Raw genomic sequence first — 20,171 nt, 5'->3', positions numbered from 1 at the left:
TAAACCAATGTCAGGTTTATTTTATTCTTGATTGTAAACAGCATGAGGGGCTTTGGGCTGGATTGAGGAATCCAAATGGATTGTTTCAAAGAACATTTTGACTCTTCTCTGCTCTCCCTCTTTTTCTCCTTCCTCACTTTCTCGCCATTTATCCTCGTTGTGCCTTCTCACTGTCCCATTGTTTCTCCCTTTGTTTCCCTCTCTCCCTCTCTCTCTCTCTGTCCCTGCTTCTCTCTCTCTCTGTCCCTGCTTCTCTCTCTCTCTCTCCCTCTCTCTCTCTATGTCCCTGCTTCTCCTTCTCTCTCTCTCTCTCTCTCTCTCTCTCTCTCTCTCTCTCTCTCTCTCTCTCTCTCTCTCTCTCTCTCTCTCTCTCTCTCTCTCTCCTCTCCCTCTCTGTCCCCTCCCTGGTAAACGTTCATGTGTTATAACCTGTCATCAAATGAGATACTTATGTTATTGCTGTGAAGGAGCTAGCTACCTAAATTGATGAGTGTGTTCTGTGTGTGTGTGTGTGTTTCAGGCGTGTCCGTGTCTGAATGGGAACCAGCTATAGCTGATGTCTATATAACAGGAATGTGTTGTTGTCAAGATAATTAGACATCTTACACGTTAGTTTATTCTAGATGAGTGCATGTGTTTTATTGCTGTCAGAACGTCATGTCGTTTTACATACACACACCTCTTACTGAGGCAAGACATGACAGGTCATAGCCTTTCAATCTGCTGGATCTACCTTGGGTGTGTGTGTGTGTGTTTGTGTACGTGTAGGTTTGTGGCCAGGTTTGTGTGAGTGTACGTGTGTTCTGAGACCGCTGTGTACTGCTTTTGGTTGGATTTCACTCTAGCCACCACAGTGTGTTTTTACATTCCAGAGAACATTCTGGAAATGACATGAACCAGATTGTGTGGGTGTAAGTGTGTGTTTGTGTATCTTGGCAACCTTTTCAGCATTCTTACATGGCAGGATGCTTGTGTGTGTGTGTGTGTTGTGTGGTTGTGTGTGTCTCTGTGAGTATCTTCTTGCAAACGGGTTCATGTATATGTTTCTGTGCATGTATGGGTTTGAGCGTGAATGTGTGTGTGTTTTGACTCAGGGTCATTTTTCCGAGGCTGGCACTCCGAGGCCATGAGTACTCTGTTTACATCCTGTGCTGTGGGAGCCCCTACGTGTGTGTGTGTGTGTGTGTGTGTATGTACATATATTTGTGTGGATGTGTGAGTATGAGTGTGTGTGTGAGAGAGAGAGAAAGAGAGAGAGAGAGAGAGAGAGAGAGAGAGAGAGAGAGAGAGAGAGAGAGAGAGAGAGAGAGAGAGAGAGAAGTAGAGGGGCAGACCCTTTCTGAATGAGGTCAGCTCACCATTTAACTGCTGAACAAAGCCTTCTACTAATTAAAACTATGGCAACTTGTGTGTCTCTCCCCTTCTCTCCTCCCCCCTCCCCTTCTCTCCTGCCCTCCTCTCTCTGTCAGCCTCTTACTTCACACATCCCTCTACACACACACACACATACACACACACATTTAAATACCTCATTTGTATCCACAGTCCAGCAAAAACAGTGTCACACACACTCTGCTATATCAATGCTCTTTGTCTGAAAGCCCACTCATTAATTCCCTGTGCATGCTCCCAGAGGACCCCACAGGGGTGTCGAGACTATTGCCTGATTTTCAGGTTCATACGCAGTCACTCATGCACCTCACACTAGTGGAATGACTGTGTGATTGCATGCCCGACAAAAAGCACTGTCACACGTGTATGTGTTAGAGTTGTGTGGCTTTTGACTCTGGAACAGCTATGTTTGAGACATCTGTTCTAGACTGTTCTGGCCGTGTGACGTGTTCAGTCCTCTAGCATAGGATGTTAAGGTGATGAACAGGAAGTGATGTAAGGTTACTGTGTCAGTCCAGTCTGAGCTCTAACCTGGTGTGTGTGTGTGTTTGTGTGTTTCCTCAGGGACCTGAGTGAGAACATGATCCAGTCCATCCCCAGGAAGGCCTTCAGAGGAGCCACTGATATCAAGAATCTGTAAGAGGAACACCGCAACACACACCTGTACATCTGCTGTTGAATCACACACACACACACATATCTAAGCCAACACAAAAAAATGCCATCTGGACCGAAATAAAAAAAATCCAGTAACTGTAATATGGCATGGCTGCTTAATCTGTAACGCGTAATGATCTCGTGTTCACTTCACTGAAAAAGTGTGATGCTTGAGGCAAAAATCCGTTCAGGTCGTCTCCTCCGTCTATGTCTTAGTCTTGATCGGGTTACTGCTGCCATTTCACCAGGACGCAAATGCGAGGAAACCCGCATCCTGGTTTACACGTGCTTTAAGAGGCGCAGAATTATCACCGCAAAATAGAGGTGCGCTTTCACGGGCGTTTTTTGTACATACCGCGCCAGTGGCGTAACGTAGTAACGACGGGCCCAGGTGCAAGATATTATGACGGTTTTACATTGGAATAAATGGGGAAACACTTCGTTACATTTGGTTGCCCTCCCCCTGGTAGGAATAGGCTAATTGGTTAGCTTAACATAATAATATGCTATCCACCTAGTAGTGACCACTATCTAGCCAACTTGTCTCCTAGTTATCCTGCCCGACCATAATGTATGTAGGCTATAACTTGGCTTGAAATGTATATCTATCACAATAGCCGTAGGTTACCTGTCTGAGGGCAGCGATACTGATCCCAGCTGAACTGCTGCACTGCTGCTAGCAGGGGGGACGTCCGTGTCGGGGTCGTCCGTGGTGGATTTCGTAGGCTGGCAACTAGTTGATGGTTTAACTAGTTAAAAAATAATGTAATTTCGGCAGCTCTCCGCCTTCTCATCTTGTTCTTTTTTGTCTTGCCTTTTCTTGCTTCCACTCTTATGCTTAAAAGGTTGGACAACAACATACATACTACACAGCTATCATCATTGCTAATCACAAAAATACCCCCAAAAATAAGAACTTATTCATTTCATTGAATAGTTTGTTGATAGTTTCTATAGTATATGTAGGATAAACATATGATTTTGGTATAAATTGCTACTTTTCCCCAAAAAATAATAAAAACCAGGACTGAGATAAGTTTGCCTTTTTAGGTGTATAAATAGTATTTGGCACTTCTGTTAGATTATCAACAAGGTGTATGTGAACATGAAAATATCCAGGGAGTACGCTGCTATACTGAAGGATGGCCCGTCATGCGACGGTACTTGAACGGGGGCCCATTGAGTGATGCATGTATGTTTTGGGGCCTGGCTACGGGCCTCGACACCCCACGGGCCCGGGTGCAGCTGCACCTGCACCTGCTGCACCCCCTATAGTTACGCCCCTGTACCGTGCAATACATCATTAGGCGCACTTTACTCATCTCCTCCCATCTCTTTATGGGAAACTCCCACTTTGCCGTTGACCCTCCCATGAATGCATATGCATGACACGGAAAAGCACAATTTGCCATTTTCAGTTCCCGTGACAGGCAGTCTGCGCTTTTACCTCAGTGCGGCATGTTTCTACATGCCTCGCCATGCTTTTAGGCGCACGTCGCGAAACAGCTACGCCTGAACTGGGCGCAAAAGCGTTAGTACATGAGGCTCTCACTCTCACACAGATACAATAAATGGACACACACACACACACACTCACATTTTTCCGCCCCGACCAATACAGACCACTGTTTAGACATGTTAGGATATATGGCCAGAGGAGTACTTCAAGAGGATATGACATTGGTAGTATTTCTCCATATATAGAGTTCCTGTCAGGACAACCATGCCAATAAATCATAAACACATCATTCTACACACCAATCTGAGCAACAAACACACACACACACACTACAGTCCCAATATTATAACTATATGACCACCAGAACAAAGACTAGATGTAGATTTATGTCTTCCTGAAATGGACAGCATCTGGTGAGCTCTCAAAGACATCTACCAGTTAAAGATCTTTATACCAATGTCTGGTTTCGAGGTAATAATACTGACACACACACACACACGCACACAGGCATGTCTTGGGCTCTGAATGAATGCCCCTGCTTGCAGAAGGGGATTGTTCGTTGTGACTTTCCCAGAGGGTCAGAGCCTTCCCAGCCCTCCGAGCACCAGGCAACCAGGCCTCACGGACCCAGTCTCGGGCAACATCTTTAAAACGAGGCGAGAGAGAGACAGAGACTTTGCGTGTGTCAGTCTTCTTGTGTGTATTCACTCGATAACTGGAGTAATGGTTTTGTGACACCTCACACGCGGGGGCGAGCAGCCGACCTGGGTGGAGCTAGGATCTCCGGAATATTCCTATATTCTGTGCTTTGTTACGTTGGTTATATTAAAAAACCTTGTGTGTGTGTATGCCTGTGTTTGTTGGAGTGTGTGTGAACGTGTCTTGTATCATCGTACAGTATATCACACTGATAGAGCAAGCTTTGCCCCTTTGCAGATATGGCCGAGTGATACATACCTTTATCCCTGTGGACACACAACACACACTCACCCACCACTTGCACATTCACTCACTTGCACAGACACACACACACACACCATCCCACAAGAACGCACATACTTAAAGACAGATTTGTGTGCTTGTTGCTGATAAACAGTCTGGGGTCCTCTACTGGCTGGACCCCTGAGATCTACCAGATCACAGATTACTGCTGCTTTGGGGCATACATGTGTGTGTTTGTGTGTGTTTGTGTGTGCATTTGGGTGTTTGGTGCACATGGGTGTGTGCGTGCATCTGGGTGTGCGAGTGTGTGTTTGCACATTGGTTTGGGTTTGCGAGTGTGTGTGAGCTTTGTGAGAGCATGTGTTTGTGTATAGGCGTGTGTGTGTTTGTGTACAGCTTTATGTGTGTCTGTGTGTTTGCGTATGGGTGTGTGTGGGTGAGTGTGTTTACAAGTGTATGTGTGAGAGTGTTTGTGTTTGTGTTTAAATACAGCCGTATGTGTGCATGGTGTGTTTGTGTACTGGTGTGTGTCGGCAAGTGTGTGTACATAAGTATAATCCATCTCGTTTTTGTGTTTCTTCTGCAGTCAGCTGGATAAGAATCACATCAGCTGTGTTGAAGATGGGGCCTTCAGGGCTCTCAGGAGTCTGGAAGTGCTGTGAGTACCCAACCCCCCCCCACACACACACACACACACACACACACACAGACCCTCCAGTCCGATATTTGTCAGCCACACAGCTTTCTCCCTATCATCCCATTCAATCTTTCAGTTAAATGAAGCTGTTCCCCCCTGGAGTAGCAGGACCACCACCAGAGCCAGCAGACACAGAGGAGACACACACACACACACACACGGTTACTCTGCAGCCCCCCCAGGTCCCTGCTGTATTCAAAACTGGTGACAGTAATTCACTGTTCCCTGGAGGTGGGTTGGTCCCTTGACGTGGGACGGGGGGCAGTGTCCCTGAGCCAACTCGAGCCCACTCCATCGCACCTGCCCCACACCACCCCATCCTACCCCACACCAACCTACCCCACACTGCCCTACCCTACCTCACCCCACACTAACCTACCCCTCCCCACCCTACACCACCCTACACAACCCAACAGCCAGTCCCCACCCGAGGCAGGGTTAGAATCTAGGCTTGGTTCACCGTTGACCATGCTTGACGGGACTCTGATGTGAACCAGGCCGTGCCTCTCTGAACTGAGAACAAAGAGATGGGGGGAGTGGGGGGGGGGGGGGGGGGGGGGGGGGAGGGGGTTACCTGCAGCTGGGCTGGAGGGGGGTGGGGGGAGGCTGGGCGAGGGAGGGGAGGAGGGGGGGGTTGTTAATTGGCAGGGAGGATAGATTGGGGGATCAGGTTGGGGTTATCGTCATGGTGGGGGGAGGGTTAACACGAGGGGGGTGGCTCCTGGATGATGTCTATATGGGGTTTGATTTGATCGAGAGAGAGAGAGAGAGAGAGAGAGAGAGAGAGGTGGGGTTGGTTGAGTTAACAGGGCCTGGAGGGGGGGGGGGGGGGTGTTGGGGGAGGTGTCGGAGGTGATATGTGGGGTTGTTAGGCTGATTAAAATGACCTCTGATCTTTCCACTGCAGCTGATGCCCCAGATGGGGTAGTGTGTGTGTGTCTCTGTGTGTGTCTGTGTGTGTGTGTTTGTGTGATGTGTGTGTGTCAAAGTAAGCGTATGCACATCCATAATGTGTGAGGGTGGGAGGGGCTAGCCCTAACCCCATCTGTGAAGGACGATATATTAGATCCCAAGAGAGAGAGTGAGAGAGAGAGACTCTGGTAATGTCTCTCTCTAACTATGGTGTCTCCATCTTTTGTCTCCAGGACTTTGAACAACAACAACATCAGCAGCATCCCAGTCTCCAGCTTCAACCACATGCCCAAGCTACGTACCTTGTGAGTGACACACACACACAGACACACACACTCACACACACACAAAACTATCTCCCTGTCTGTCTTATATCAGCCTCGAACCTGACCGGGCCAGGCACACAGTACCATGGCCGTTGTAGAGCTGTGAAGTGAAGGATCTTTGAGCAGACAGGGTTCAGTGTGGTTGTATTCTGGTGTGCATGGGTCTACAGTGTTCGGGTGTACGTGTATTTCTGGTGCATGTGGGTTCGGGTGTGTGCGGGTAGTACACAGTGTTCTGGTGTGTGTAGGTTCTGGTGTGAGCGTGTCCACACTGAGCAGACAGGGTCCAGATCAGTGGAGAGCAGATGGACGATGTGGTTAAGTCTTGGTCTGCAGCCACAGACCATCAGCCCACAGCAGTCTGGGAGTCTCTGGCACCAGCCTCTTATCTTAGTCAGTCTGAGCTGCAGCGGCAGCCACTAGCAGACCCAAAACGCTCACCCCTGCGAGCCTATTGTCTAAATGGGATGACTAAATATGGAATTATGTCGGAATTAAATCAATTATCCTCGCTGGAATTCATTCTTGTGGTGCTTTTTGGGTTCCCAGTGGGGTTATGGGTTAGTGTGTGTGTGTGTGTGTATGTCTTTAGTGTGGGTGTGTGTGTGTGTCTTTATCTTCTAGACTCCTACCGCCAAAGCCAGAGCAGCTATTCTGCACAAGTGCAGCGTTCCTGGAATGCCACGTTTAGAATCTCTGGTTTTTGAATGTTCCCATTTAGAATTTCTGCTTTAGAATGTGTCACATACAATTTGCCGTGCTGGGATTTGCTCCATCAGAGACTCCGCTGTGGGGGTCACTGCTCCAGGGACACATGCTGGGTGGCTGCTAGCTTGAGTTTCCAAAGAGAAGGTTAAGAGAAGGGTTCCCAGAGAGAGGCAACCTGAACTATGACTGAACAGTGAGAAGAGATGTCCTTCTAGAGAGCTTGCTGGTTCAAACCGGGTGTGTTTAGAGATCTAGTCCAGACCGGGTGTGTTTAGAGATCTAGTCCAGACCAGGTGTGTTTGGAGATCTAGTCCAGACCAGGTGTGTTTGGAGATCTAGTCCAGACCAGGTGTGTTTAGAGATCTAGCCCAGACCAGGTGTGTTTAGAGATCTAGCCCAGACCAGGTGTGTTTAGAGATCTAGTCCAGACCAGGTGTGTTTAGAGATCTAGTCCAGACCAGGTGTGTTTAGAGATCTAGTCCAGACCAGGTGTGTTGTGAGAGTCCTCTGCAACTATCAACTTCTGTTATTTCCTTTTAATTGTGAGATTGCAGGAAAGGGGTAAAATAATCAGAATCTGATTATTTAGGCTAGTGATAAACTGTCATATACATATATATATATATATATATATATATATATATATATATATTTGTTTTTTATTACTTAAGATGCAGCCGTTCATTTTCGTGATAAACAGTGGGGATGGCAGACTTGTCTTGGGTTACTTACAGTAGGCTCTTTCTTTGTGTGTCTGACTATGTCATTTGTTGCTGTGTGTGTGTACTTGTGTGTAATGTGTACTGCATCTTTCCAAGGGGCAGGGACTTTCACAGGGACTAATACAATCATATTGATCCATCTTTAAATCAAACCTAGTCTGAAATAAGTTGAATTAAATCTGATCTCATTTCACGTCTCCTTCCGCTCCCCAGCCGGCTTCACTCCAACAACCTGAACTGTGATTGTCATCTTTCCTGGTTGGCTCAGTGGCTCCGACAGAGGCCTACGATTGGTCTGTTCACCCAGTGCACCGCCCCCCTCCCCCTCCGGGGGCTCAACGTGGCCGAGATACAGAAGCATGAGTTCACCTGCTCTGGTAAGTAGCCTGCAGCCCCCCCCCCCCCCACACACACACACACACACACACGTCTCTCTTCCAAAACACGCAAACAAATCACACTTTTTCCCCACACACACATGTGTATAACCTCACACATTCACACAAGCACACGCAATGTGTCTCTCATGCACACACACACACCTCTGGGTGAGTTTCCCCCAGGCAGTGTTTTTCATGTCAGTCCAGCACTCAGCTGGCATGAAGATGGCAGAGGTACCACCCTGGGACGAGCACACAGCTGTGTGTGTGTGTGTGTGGGTGTGTGTGTGCGTGTGCGTGTATGTGTGTATGTGTGCGTGTGTGTGGGTGTGTGTGTGGGTGTGTGTGTGTGCGTGTGGGTGTGTGGGTGTGTGTGCGTCCTCCTGAGAAGGATGAAGATGGAGCTGGTGGCTCCTCTTTCATTATTCACGCTTCTCACCTCCCTGCTGAGCATGTTTGATGTGTGTGTGTGTCTGTGTTTTTAGATGATTATTTCACTTTCTAGAACTGCATGAGAAACAGTTTGTCCTCTCAAGGCCATCTTCTCCAAACACCAGCTGTGTAGAGGCGTGTGAAGGTGTGTGTGTGTGCTTATGTCTCCATGTTTATTGGGTGGTTTGGGGAATGTACGTGGATGTACATTCATGTGTTGCGTATCTGTGGATGTGTGTGTGTAATTCTGTGTCTGGACGTGCGTGTGTATTGGTGTATCTGTGTGTGCGTGTGTGTGTATTTGTGTTTTTGTGTGTATCTGCGTGTGTGTGTGTGTATTTGTGGATGTGTGTATCTGCATGTGTTTGTGTGTGTGTATTTGTGCGTGTGTGTATTTGTGGATATGTGTGTATTTGTGGATGTGTGTATCTGCATGTGTTTGTGTGTGTGTATTTGTGGATATGTGTGTATTTGTGGATGTGTGTATCTGCGCGTGTGTGTGTTATTTGTGTGTGTGTGTGTCTGTCCCTCCTTGTGAGGTGATTTTACACAGCCATACGGCGTGACAGCACAGATCATTAACTATTCATCACCCAGGGAGGGGTTCTGAACCATGGAAGTGAAACTATCCCACTTACGAAAGACAGGAGAGGAGGATGAGGACGAGGAGGGGGGGGGAGGGGGATGTGGGCGTTAGTGCCTGTTTACTGAACAGGCAGTAAAGCACCGGGTTTGCTTTCTGGGAAAATGTGACTGTGCTGCTTCATAGCCTTGATAGCCTGCAACACACAGACAAACTTATCGACACAAACAGACACGATGCACAAACACACACACACACGCACACACACACACACACACACACACACACACACAAACTTAGACAACACACACATGTACAGTATACTGTACATGCACACACACACACACACACACACACACACACACACACACACACACACACACACACACACACATACAGGCATGCACAAACACATACTTTCTTGTCTTGAGTGAATGGTTGACCAGCAGATGAACTCCCAATGAAGGAATCATTACAGATCGGCTCACTGGCACAGACACACACACATACACAAACACACAGCCACATACTCTCACACACACACTCACACACACATACTCAAACACACACAATACAGATTTCCAGTGTGCATTATTGTGTGTTTGCGTGTGTGTGTTAAATGCATCCTAGCCAGGCCACCTGCGGGGGATTTGGGGAGGGAGGGTGATCATTTAAGGGGAGAAAGAGAAAAAGAAGAGAGAGAGAAAGAGAGGAGGGGCAGAGGGAGCTAGAGAAGGGAGTCGGGGGAGAGATCCATAGAGAGAGGGAGAGAGGGAGGGAGGGGGAGAGAGAGAGAGAGAGAGAGAGAGAGAGAGAGAGAGAGAGAGAGAGCAGGGAAGGTGAGAGAAGGAAAGATTGAGAGAGAAGGGGGGACAGCGGGATATTCGAGAGTGGGGGGGGAGGGCGGGGGGGATAGCGACAGAGATGTAGAGAGGGATAGAGCGATGATATGTTGGATGTGATTTGTTTGGGTGAGCAGAGCAGAGCAGCGAAGCCCACAGCCCCTCATCACTGCTCACTGGAGGGCTGTCCCACAGTGCTGTACTAACACTTCTTCTGAGAGGGAGGGAGGGAGGGGGGGGGAGAAAGAGAGGGAGGAGGAAGGAGAGATAGAAACGGAGTGCGACATAGTTAGGGAAAGAGAGAGGAAATGGGAGAGAGCGGTAGAGGAGAGGGAGATAATTAGTGAAGGAGAAGATAAGAGAAAGAAAGAGAGGGAGGGAAAGAGAGGGCAGAAGAAGGGGAAGGAAAAGAAACGAAGGATCGGTGAGCATTCAGTGGTAGATAGAGAGGGAGAGATTGAGCTGGTGGAAGGGGACTGTTGTACGAGGGAGGGAAGGAGGGAGGGACGGAAGACATGAAAGGAAGGATGAGTGGAGGAGGAGGAGGACCGGATGGCTGTATAGATGAACTGGAGCAGAGACTGAGATGACACAGGAAGAAGGAGAGGAAGATGGTTCTGGAAGGATGGGAGGGATTGGGGGAAGAGGGGGGGAGCGCAGGGAAGGAAACGGAAGAGGGAGACGGCAAAGAGGAAGATCCAAATGAATAAGGGATGAAGAGAGGAGAGGTTAAAAAGAAGGGAGGGGGAGGGAAGAGAAAGGAACCAGCAGAGACAAAACACAGAGGAGGGGAAGGGGGAGATGAAGGGAGGCAGGTGGAGGAGGGGAGCGAGGGGAGGAAGGGATGTCGACACTTCAAACAGCTCACCTTCACAGTTGGAGAGGCTGTCAGAGAGCTGTTGCTCCCAGCTTCGCTCCAGCTGGGCTCTGCACTCGGTCTGATCCCAGATCTGTCAAACGGAACCCTGCTGGATCCCAGCCCAGTAAGGCGAACCTGCCGTAGCTGCTCTCAGATCTGCCCAACCTTTGTCATCCCAGATCACTGTTGATCAGAGTAGATCACAGTGGATAAGGGGGAGGGGTGACCTAACCCTGCCTGAATAGACAGGCTGTGTCGGGAGGTTGTCGGTTCAAAACCCATGGCCACAGGGAAACATCTGGTGGAGGGTGAGGTGGGAACTCTAGGAATCTTGTGTGTCTGTGTGTGTGAGAGAGAGAGAGAGAGATTAAGGTTGATACACAATGAGGTTGTTTGAAAACAGGAAAGGACTGGAGAGGAGGGGATCCACTCAGGACTATCACATGCCATCAATTCATCAGCAAGTTGTTCTGGTGAAACCAAACACATACAAACCCACATTTAGAACATGCGCTGGGGGTTGATAGGAAAGTGATCAAATATTCATGGTTGGAAACTCAAAACTCAGATTAGTAATTCAGAGTAAATGAGGCCATTTAAAAGTCTGTTTTCTACGTTTTTCTGGGTTAGCCGGGAAATACTGGATCAACTGGAGAGACAGAAAGACAGAGTGGGAGACACACAGAGAGAGAGAGATACAGAGAGAGAGATACAGAGAGAGAGATACAGAGAGAGAGATACAGAGAGAAAGATACAGAGAGAAAGATACAGAGAGTGGGAGACAGAGAGAGAGATACAGAGAGAGAGATACAGAGAGACAGAGATACAGAGAGAGAGATAGAGAGAGAGATACAGAGAGAGAGATACAGAGAGTGGGAGACAGAGATACAGAGAGAGAGATACAGAGAGAAAGATACAGAGAGTGGGAGACAGAGAGAGAGATACAGAGAGAGAGATACAGAGAGACAGAGATACAGAGAGAGAGATACAGGGAGAGAGATACAGAGAGAGAGAGATACAGAGAGTGGGAGACAGAGAGAGAATGGTGTGCTAAAAGAGATTTCCTCCCAGTCGGAGTGAACACAGTCAGAACTCAATAAAGACAGAGCCTGAGAAGATCAATGGATGTTATTGAAAAGTCCTCAATATATGTTCCATTATTAATGCCATTCTGCCAGTCTGACAGGGCTTTGATGACTCCTCTCTGTTTCCTCCCCAGACGAGAATTAGGCAGGGAGGCACAGTCACGATCAAATACCACCTCTCTCTTTCACCCACACACACACACACACACACACACACACACACACACACACACACACACACACACACACACACACACACACACACACACACACACACACTCATACATGCACACAGTAGCTGGAGAAGCTTTGGTGCGGCACTGTCTCACTTCCTCAACGTGGAAACATTCCGAGAAAACAAGACTTCATTTGCAAGTCAATGTCTTCTCCGGTGCTCTGAGACGAGAGAGACTGCAGGAATGCAGACAGTTGAACAAGACAAGAGAGCGCTAGGGAGATGGAGGAGAAACAGAGAAGACAGAGAGAATGAGACAGGGACGGAGAGAGAACCAGAGAGAGAACTAGCGAGAGAGGAGGGAGAGAGAGGAGGGAGAGAGAGGAGGGAGAGAGAGGAGGGAGAGAGAGAGAGAGGGAGAATACCTCTTTCCACTCACTGACCAACGCTGTAATCCTGTTTACACTGGTCAAACACACACACACACCCACACACACACACACATACACACACATATACATACACACACATACACACACTCACACACATATACACACAGACACACACTCACACACATATACACACAGACACAAACTCACGTGTACACACACATTTTTCACATCTCTACATCCTCCTTTCAAATCAATGAAAGTAATTTACCCCTCTGACGATTTCTCATTCATGTTTACTCACCTTGTCTCTTTCTCTTTCATTTCATCCTTCTTTCCCTCACCCCTCAAACTCCCCTCATTCCTCCCTCCTCCCTCCCCTCATCCCTCTCTCGCCCTTCCTCCTTTTCTCCACCCCGCCCCCCCCCCCCCCCCCAGGCCACTCAGAGAGCTCCGCCCCGCAGCCCTGCAGTTTAGGGGGGGGGTCGTGTCCCGCCATGTGCACCTGCAGCAACAACATCGTGGACTGCCGAGGGAAGGGGCTCACCGCCATCCCGGCCAACCTCCCTGACACCATGGCAGAGATGTGAGTACCTCCCTCACCTTCAACACGCGGAGGTCAGATGGTTGAGAGGTTAGGGAGGCGGGCTAGTAATCAGAAGGTTGTTGGTTCGATTCCCGGCCGTGCATAATGACGTTGTGTCCTTGGGCAAGGCACTGCATCCTACTTGCCTCGGGGAGAATGTCCCTGTACTTGAACTGTAAGTCGCTCTGGATAAGAGCGTCTGTTAAATGACTCAATGTAAATGTAAATCACACACACACACACACAGCCCACTCCCCTTAAAGGGGACAGAGAGAGAGAGAAAATGAGAAAATTTCCTTTTATTGAAGTTATACTTACATTTTTATTGAGCGGTCAGAAATACCAGGTACCCACGAGTAACACCACCCTGAAGATTAGATTTGTTTAAAAACATAACAATGAACCCCCTGGTTACTACTGAAGCAGTACAGCCCACTCCCCATTACCCGTGCACTAAGCACCCCTCCCCACAACAACAAACTCTTCCATCTTCCTAACCAGCTTACACTATGAAAACTCCATGCGTAACCTGGCCACGACCAGCCCCAGCAACACTGCCTCCTTCTCCCAAGAGCCTCCTCTTCAGTGTCGTCCATGTGGCCAACTTTGCCTGCCCCATTCAATCATTCAGGAGACATGATCTCCATGATCTCATGATCTCCTGTTCTACCTGGGTCTTCCTCCAAACAACAACGACGAACACCACCACCCGAGCCTCATACACCGTGCCTGCAGCCCCTGAAACAGCCTCTGGAACCTGGACCTTGGCTACAAGGATGGCTGACAGGCTCATCCTGGCTCCATGACAGACATTCCCTCCCCACAGCAGGAGGAAGATGTGCCACGTGTCTGTTGGTAGCGACGGCTCCATGAACAACTCTCCGCTGTAGACCTGCTGCCTGCTTCTCTCTGGGAGCTTCTACAGGGTGCACCAGCATCCTATCAGGGAGCAGTTAGGTGCTGAAACATCTGACCACCTCGAGGGCTTCACCTGCAACACTGACACCTGATCACACACTTTGACACACGTCACACAGAAGGGGACAGATGTCCTCTTCCTCCTCTTCCTCCACCTCCATATTTTCCTCCTCCTCTTCCTCCTCCTCGACTTCTCCGTCTTCCTTCTCCTCTCTCCTCCTCCCTCTCCTCTTCCAATCAAATCGGATGCATTCGTGCGGCCCTTTTGACGAGCAATGTCCCAGAGGGCTTCACATGCGCCCACAGAACTCAACCAAGCTCAACCCTCAAGGAACCTCCTTCTGATCCTCTTTCTGTTCCTCCTCTTGCGCCTCCTCTTCCTCCTCCTTGCCATAGGAAAGTATTTATCTCTCTAAGAGCTGGAACAGGAAAAGCAGTCCCACACTGCGAGCACATCTCCTCCTCCCCTACCCAGAACCCCTTGCAGGAAAGGCACAGGAAGTTGTATATTTCAGAGGAATCATGGGATATACACAGCTGTGATGCCGCTGAAGCGTGGCATGGGTGTGTGTTGTGTGTGTGTGTGTGTGTATGTGTGTGCGTAGGTGCCCTTTGAGACATTTATATGTTTTATGGATGAGTATGTTGGAGACACACACACACACACACTAAAACATGACACACACACAACACGACACAAGAGTGGATACTGTAACCTGTACAACTGCTCTGAAACACATGTGAACACTTAGCTAACATCCTTTCCTCAGCTTATCACTGGCTCAACATCTGTACAGGACACATGATTACATCTCCAGGACCCTTGACATAACAGACCTCTATCCCCCCCCCCCCCACACACACACACACATCCACCCTCTCTCTCACACACACACGTACACACCTAAACACAAACAAACACACACACACAAGGACGAGAACACACACACACACAGACACACGAGCACTCTGACAGAGATGTAGGGCGCTAAACTGTAACTGTGACATTCCGGCTGGTTCCCCTTGCATGTTGTTAGGGGGCGGAGCTAAGATGACTGCGTTGGTTTCTAGGTCTCAGCCTTCCCCATAGCGGCTGTTTATAAATACCCACCCAACATGGGTCAACACACACACACACACACTTCATGAACATTACGGATATAACCCTGACCCATTTGTAACTATCTAACGCACCACACACATACAGAGACGCACACACATGTGCTCTGTGTTGTGTAAGACTAATGCCTCCGCTGCGAAGGACTTGCTAATCCTCTCTCTGTCTTCTCTCTGGGCCAGCTTGCATATCCTTCCCTCCCTTCATACCTCCCTTCATACCTCCCTCCATCCCTTCATCCCTTCTTCCATACCGTCTTCCCTGCCTCCCTTCATACCGCCCTGTCTCTCCCCCTCCCTGGCTCGAGGCCTCCCTCCCTCCCAACTTCATGGACTGGTCTCCATTGAGGAAGTTGTATTCCCACACCAATCACTCTTCACACCCCCTTTCTCCTCCCTCCTCTCTTTACTCCTTCCATCCTCTTCACTCCATGTCTGCCTCTCCCCTGTCTCTCGTTCAGCCCCGTGGGTGAACCCCTCGAGTCGGGAGGGGAGCAGAGGGGGAGGAGAGGGGGAGGGCGAGAGGACAGCTCGGTAATCGTTGGAGCAGGTTTGATGTGTGCTTGAAGTTCATTATAAAATCACATTCAATTACTGCTAGACTGGCTGCTGGGTAGCACGACCTGCTTAATGCTGGCTTAATGAGCCTCAGGCACACACACACACACACAGACACACACACACACTAAGACTCTCATTACTCAGAAATGGAGACCCACTGACTCTCTCTTCTGCAGCCTGCAGCTAATGAGTGCCAGTTTGCTGTTTATGAGTTTGGAGACTGTGTTCTAAGCTTTCAGCTGGTTCACTTGGTTAGACAGACACACGTGCACATAAACACACACCGTACGCACACATGCTCACACACAGACAGACAGACGCACGCACCCCACATACACACACACACACACACATACCCTCACCCCCACCACACACATACACTCACTCACACACCGTTTGAAAAGGTTGCCCTTGATGAGGAACATGCTCAAGGCCTAACGAAAAGGATGAGGGGCATCGATCGTCACACACACATAATCGCCCGCTCGTAAACACACACACACACACAGGCCTGATGAACTGTCGGAGGAACATTGATTATCCATCTCAAGGCACTCGCTGGAATTGTTTCTTTTCTTTCTGTTGATTGGAGGGAATCACAGTTAATCTCCAGAGGACAGAGAGGATTTGTGTGTGCGCGTCAGAGAGAGAGAGAGAGAGAGAGAGAGAGAGAGAGAGAGAGAGAGAGAGAGAGAGAGAGAGAGAAACAGAGAGAGAGAGACACAGAGAGAGAGAGAGAGAGAGAGAGAGGGGGGGGGGAGAGAGAGGGGGGGAGAGAGAGAGGGAGAGAGAGAGGGAGGAAAGACAGAGATGTAAAAGGACGGAGAGAAAGAAAGGAAGAAAGAAAGAAAGATGCAGAAGGGGTGGTAAAGAGAGTAGAGAAAGAGAGTGACAGAGACTTTGCGTGTGTGCGTGTGTCCATGTGTTTGCAGGTTGTGAACATACATTTTTGTCCCGGCCCATTCCCGTCAGCCCCTTGTCAGTATACTCCTCAGCGAGGGCCTTCATCACACTGAAGTACACCCAGTCCTGCTCTGTTGATCCTCGTGGGTGAAGGACGGTAGTGGAGGGTCACATGATGCTGCTCTGCTAACGGTCATAGAAACACACATGCAGGTGTTCAAAAGGACTGTCTCTCTCTCACACAGACACACACACACACACACACAGTACACCAACACACACACACACACTGACACTCACAGTCTCTCACATACTGTACACCAGGGGTTCTCAAACTTTTTGGGGGCCAGAGACCTCCTTACAGGGGTGAACATATTCCTAGCCCCCCCCCCCCCCATAAACATCCATTCAGCATACCCTTTGTGCTCTTAAATGGACACAACATGCTTGTCTCACTGCTGCAAATGGTCCCCATCTGGGGGTATTCTAGAAAGCAGGTTCTGTGACATACAGCTGACACCCAGCGTTGTAGCAACGTTGCCAGTAAGTTGCTGCAACATTGTGAATCAGCTGGTGGGTTAACTTACCCGGCTATGTTGCATGACCAGCTTTCTGGAATACCCCTCTGTAGGTTTTTATATATTTTTGCACTTTTTAATGACACAGCACAATTTTACAATGGCAATTTATGGCAAATTATTTTTGCGGACCCCCCTGGCTATGGTTCGCGGACACACATTTACACATACACACAAGCATACATGCAGGACATATACACAAACGTGTACACAAAAACACACAAACAACGCTCTCTCACACACTTACATAGAGTACACAAACACACACCTGCACACCAAAAACACCCGTGCGCACCCATACAGTGTGGCGATGCCCTGTGTCCAGACAGTTTAGTTGATGATAGAAGGCGCAAAAGCCACTCAGCCCAACACTAGGCCTACAGACCACAGCACTGACACACTGCTGCACACACACACACACACACACAGACACACACAGACACACACACACACTCGCACACACGTCAAACATAGCCACCACAGGAATCTGCGGTCTGGAATTACAGCCATTCTGAGAATGTGACTTGGGCTGCTGCGGATCCACAGAGCTTGGTGGCTACTGTCTTTGAAGAGGAACCGTCTCCACTTACAAATATGGAAACTCCAAACTCATAAATCGCTGCCTCCAATCAGCAGGCCTGACCAAATGACGGGTCGAATATTGACCCCCCAGGGCGTGGAGGTTTGGGGGGCAGGGGGGGGTCTGGCTGGTGCGTTGTGGAAGCGCTTTCTGGTCAGAGGTCAGAAACATAAACCTCCAACAGTAAGCCGTGTGGGAGTCCTCCTGTTGTGTGTTATCATGCTCCCACACGGAGCACAGCTATCACGGACCTGTCTGCTTCTCCACTGCCTGTCTGCCTGTCTGCCTGTCTGTATGGCAGAGAGGCAGGCAGAGAGACAGGCAGTCAGAGAGGCAGGCAGAGAGGCAGGCAGACAGGGCTACACAGAGAATGCAGGCAGTGGGCCAGTCCAGGCCCCTGACTCAGGTCTAATCCTTGTTAAGGCCGCTTTTAAATGCTGTGATCTGACCTGCAGATAAACAGCCTGCTGCCTGGCACATCACTGGCTGGGGGCAGCCGCCAGCACGCACACACACACACACACATGCACACACACAAACACACACAGGCGCATTGACTAGGCGCTCGTAGAGATTTTCACACACTCTCTGAAGCACACAAACACACACATACATATGCTCACACACACTTGCTCATTCACCAACCGCGGAAACTCTGGGAGCCTGAGACTCTAATTTGGCTCAGATGGTCTGGAGAAACAGACAGTCTCTGAACCCCATTAGTGATCGGTGTGTGTGTATACGTGTGTGTGTGTGTGTGTGTGTGTGTGTGTGCAGAGCCAGATCCAGACAAGCCATAGAGGTTTCTTGTTTATTTTTTCCGAGGATGTTATGACTCAGAAGTCTGAACCAATTAGAAGAGAAGAACATATCTTTATTAGTCAGAGTCGACCAATCACCAAGGGGACATGGTAATGCAGGGTTACGTTGCTTTGCTGCTATGGTGATCTCTATTGTTTGGTTAACTGATGGTACCTCTTTAACTTTTTCCCCTGTTCTGTCTCTCTCCTCCTCTCTCTCCCTCTTTCTCTCTCTCTCTCTCTCTCTCTCTCTCTCTCTCTCTCTCTCTCTCTCTCTCTCTCTCCCTCCCTCCTCTCTCTCTCTCTCTCTCTCTCTCTCTCTCTCTCTCTCTCTCTCTCTCTCTCTCTCTCTCTCTCTTTCTCTCTCTCTCTTACCCACTCTCCTCCCCCCGTCTCTCTCCACCTCCAGACGTCTGGAGCAGAATGGCATCAAGTCAGTTCCTCCAGGAGCCTTCTCTCCGTACAAGAAGCTCCGCAGGATGTGAGTAGACGGCACGTCCTTCTTCAACAGCCCACTCTGGACGCTCACGCACAGCACACATGGACGCCACACCACACGACAGGGGTGCTCGACACAAACCGACGATAATATCTCTCTGCCGTATATGACAGAGGACAGTCCAAATGTAGGATGTCAAGGGCACCCTCGAGCAACTGCAGTCTCGGCGTTACAACAGGATCTCGATCGCGACATGCGGAGCGGGGACAAACTCGCAGGTGTCTCAAGAAGTCGTGTGTCGATGAGTGCTGTTGTCATGGCATGAAGGCAGACGTCCCCCGGAGGAGTCGGGGGGGGGGGGGGGGGGGGGGGGGGGGTGAGGGGGGGGGGGAGTGAGGGGGGTTGGGAATGTGACTCAGTACAGTGGGGAGGCCTCTGAGATACAGGGGGGAACCGGAGAGGTCGTGTTTCTCTCCCTGGATGGTCGGAGGCTGGACGGCTGGAGGCTGGTAGGAGGCTCAACCTCTCCCCGTAACTCTACCATGACCTTTCCTCCACCTCTACTGCTCGTCCTCTTCTTTTTACCTCTCTTCTTCCAGACCTAACCTCCCTGCTGTGGTCTGAACGGAATACACCTAGACACAGACAGACAGACCGATGGACAGACGCACAGACGGCGGGCGGGCGGGCAGGCAGGCGGATAGACATACATAGATGTCTCTCTGCTATTAGACCAGCCTGCATTTAGACCAACCACGCATGTCTGCCTCCTGACCCCCTGACCTCCTAACCCCTAACCCCCTGACCCCTGACCTCTGCATGTCCAGCTGGCTCACTGCCCTCCCTGTCTGGGGCCCAACGTGCTACCATGTTAGCACGCTGAGCTGGTGTGATGTGGTGCTTTCTCAGTGCTTCCGGTCACAACGCAACAGGTGTGTGTGTGTGTGTGTGGTTGTTTACACAAGACCTGCAGGGTTGTCCTGACCTCGTGCTGACCTGTGTTCTCTGTAAATACCACAAACACACATACACAAATAAACACACACATGTATTTATATATAAACGCAAACACACACACACACACAGCTACAAACACACACCACCGGTACTACCTTCCACACACACACACA

At 49.5% G+C, this 20,171-nt stretch overlaps 1 protein-coding gene across 1 annotated transcript in view; it reads left to right on the top strand.

Annotated features, from left to right (window-relative positions):
* The window catches only part of slit1a (slit homolog 1a (Drosophila)), a 51,454-nt gene that overhangs the window by 2,385 nt on the left and 28,898 nt on the right, over positions 1 to 20,171 (top strand). Inside the window, exons 2-7 of the mRNA XM_047029330.1 lie at positions 1,957 to 2,028; positions 5,037 to 5,108; positions 6,293 to 6,364; positions 8,029 to 8,192; positions 12,999 to 13,146; positions 19,012 to 19,083. Coding sequence (XP_046885286.1) covers positions 1,957 to 2,028; positions 5,037 to 5,108; positions 6,293 to 6,364; positions 8,029 to 8,192; positions 12,999 to 13,146; positions 19,012 to 19,083 — 600 coding nt within the window. The remainder of the gene's footprint in view (positions 1 to 1,956; positions 2,029 to 5,036; positions 5,109 to 6,292; positions 6,365 to 8,028; positions 8,193 to 12,998; positions 13,147 to 19,011; positions 19,084 to 20,171) is intronic.

The sequence above is a fragment of the Hypomesus transpacificus genome, chromosome 11 (assembly GCF_021917145.1).
Source record: "Hypomesus transpacificus isolate Combined female chromosome 11, fHypTra1, whole genome shotgun sequence".
Lineage (NCBI taxonomy): Eukaryota > Metazoa > Chordata > Actinopteri > Osmeriformes > Osmeridae > Hypomesus > Hypomesus transpacificus.
Note: the sequence above shows the minus strand (reverse complement) of the source record. Positions and strands in the feature narration are given on the sequence as shown.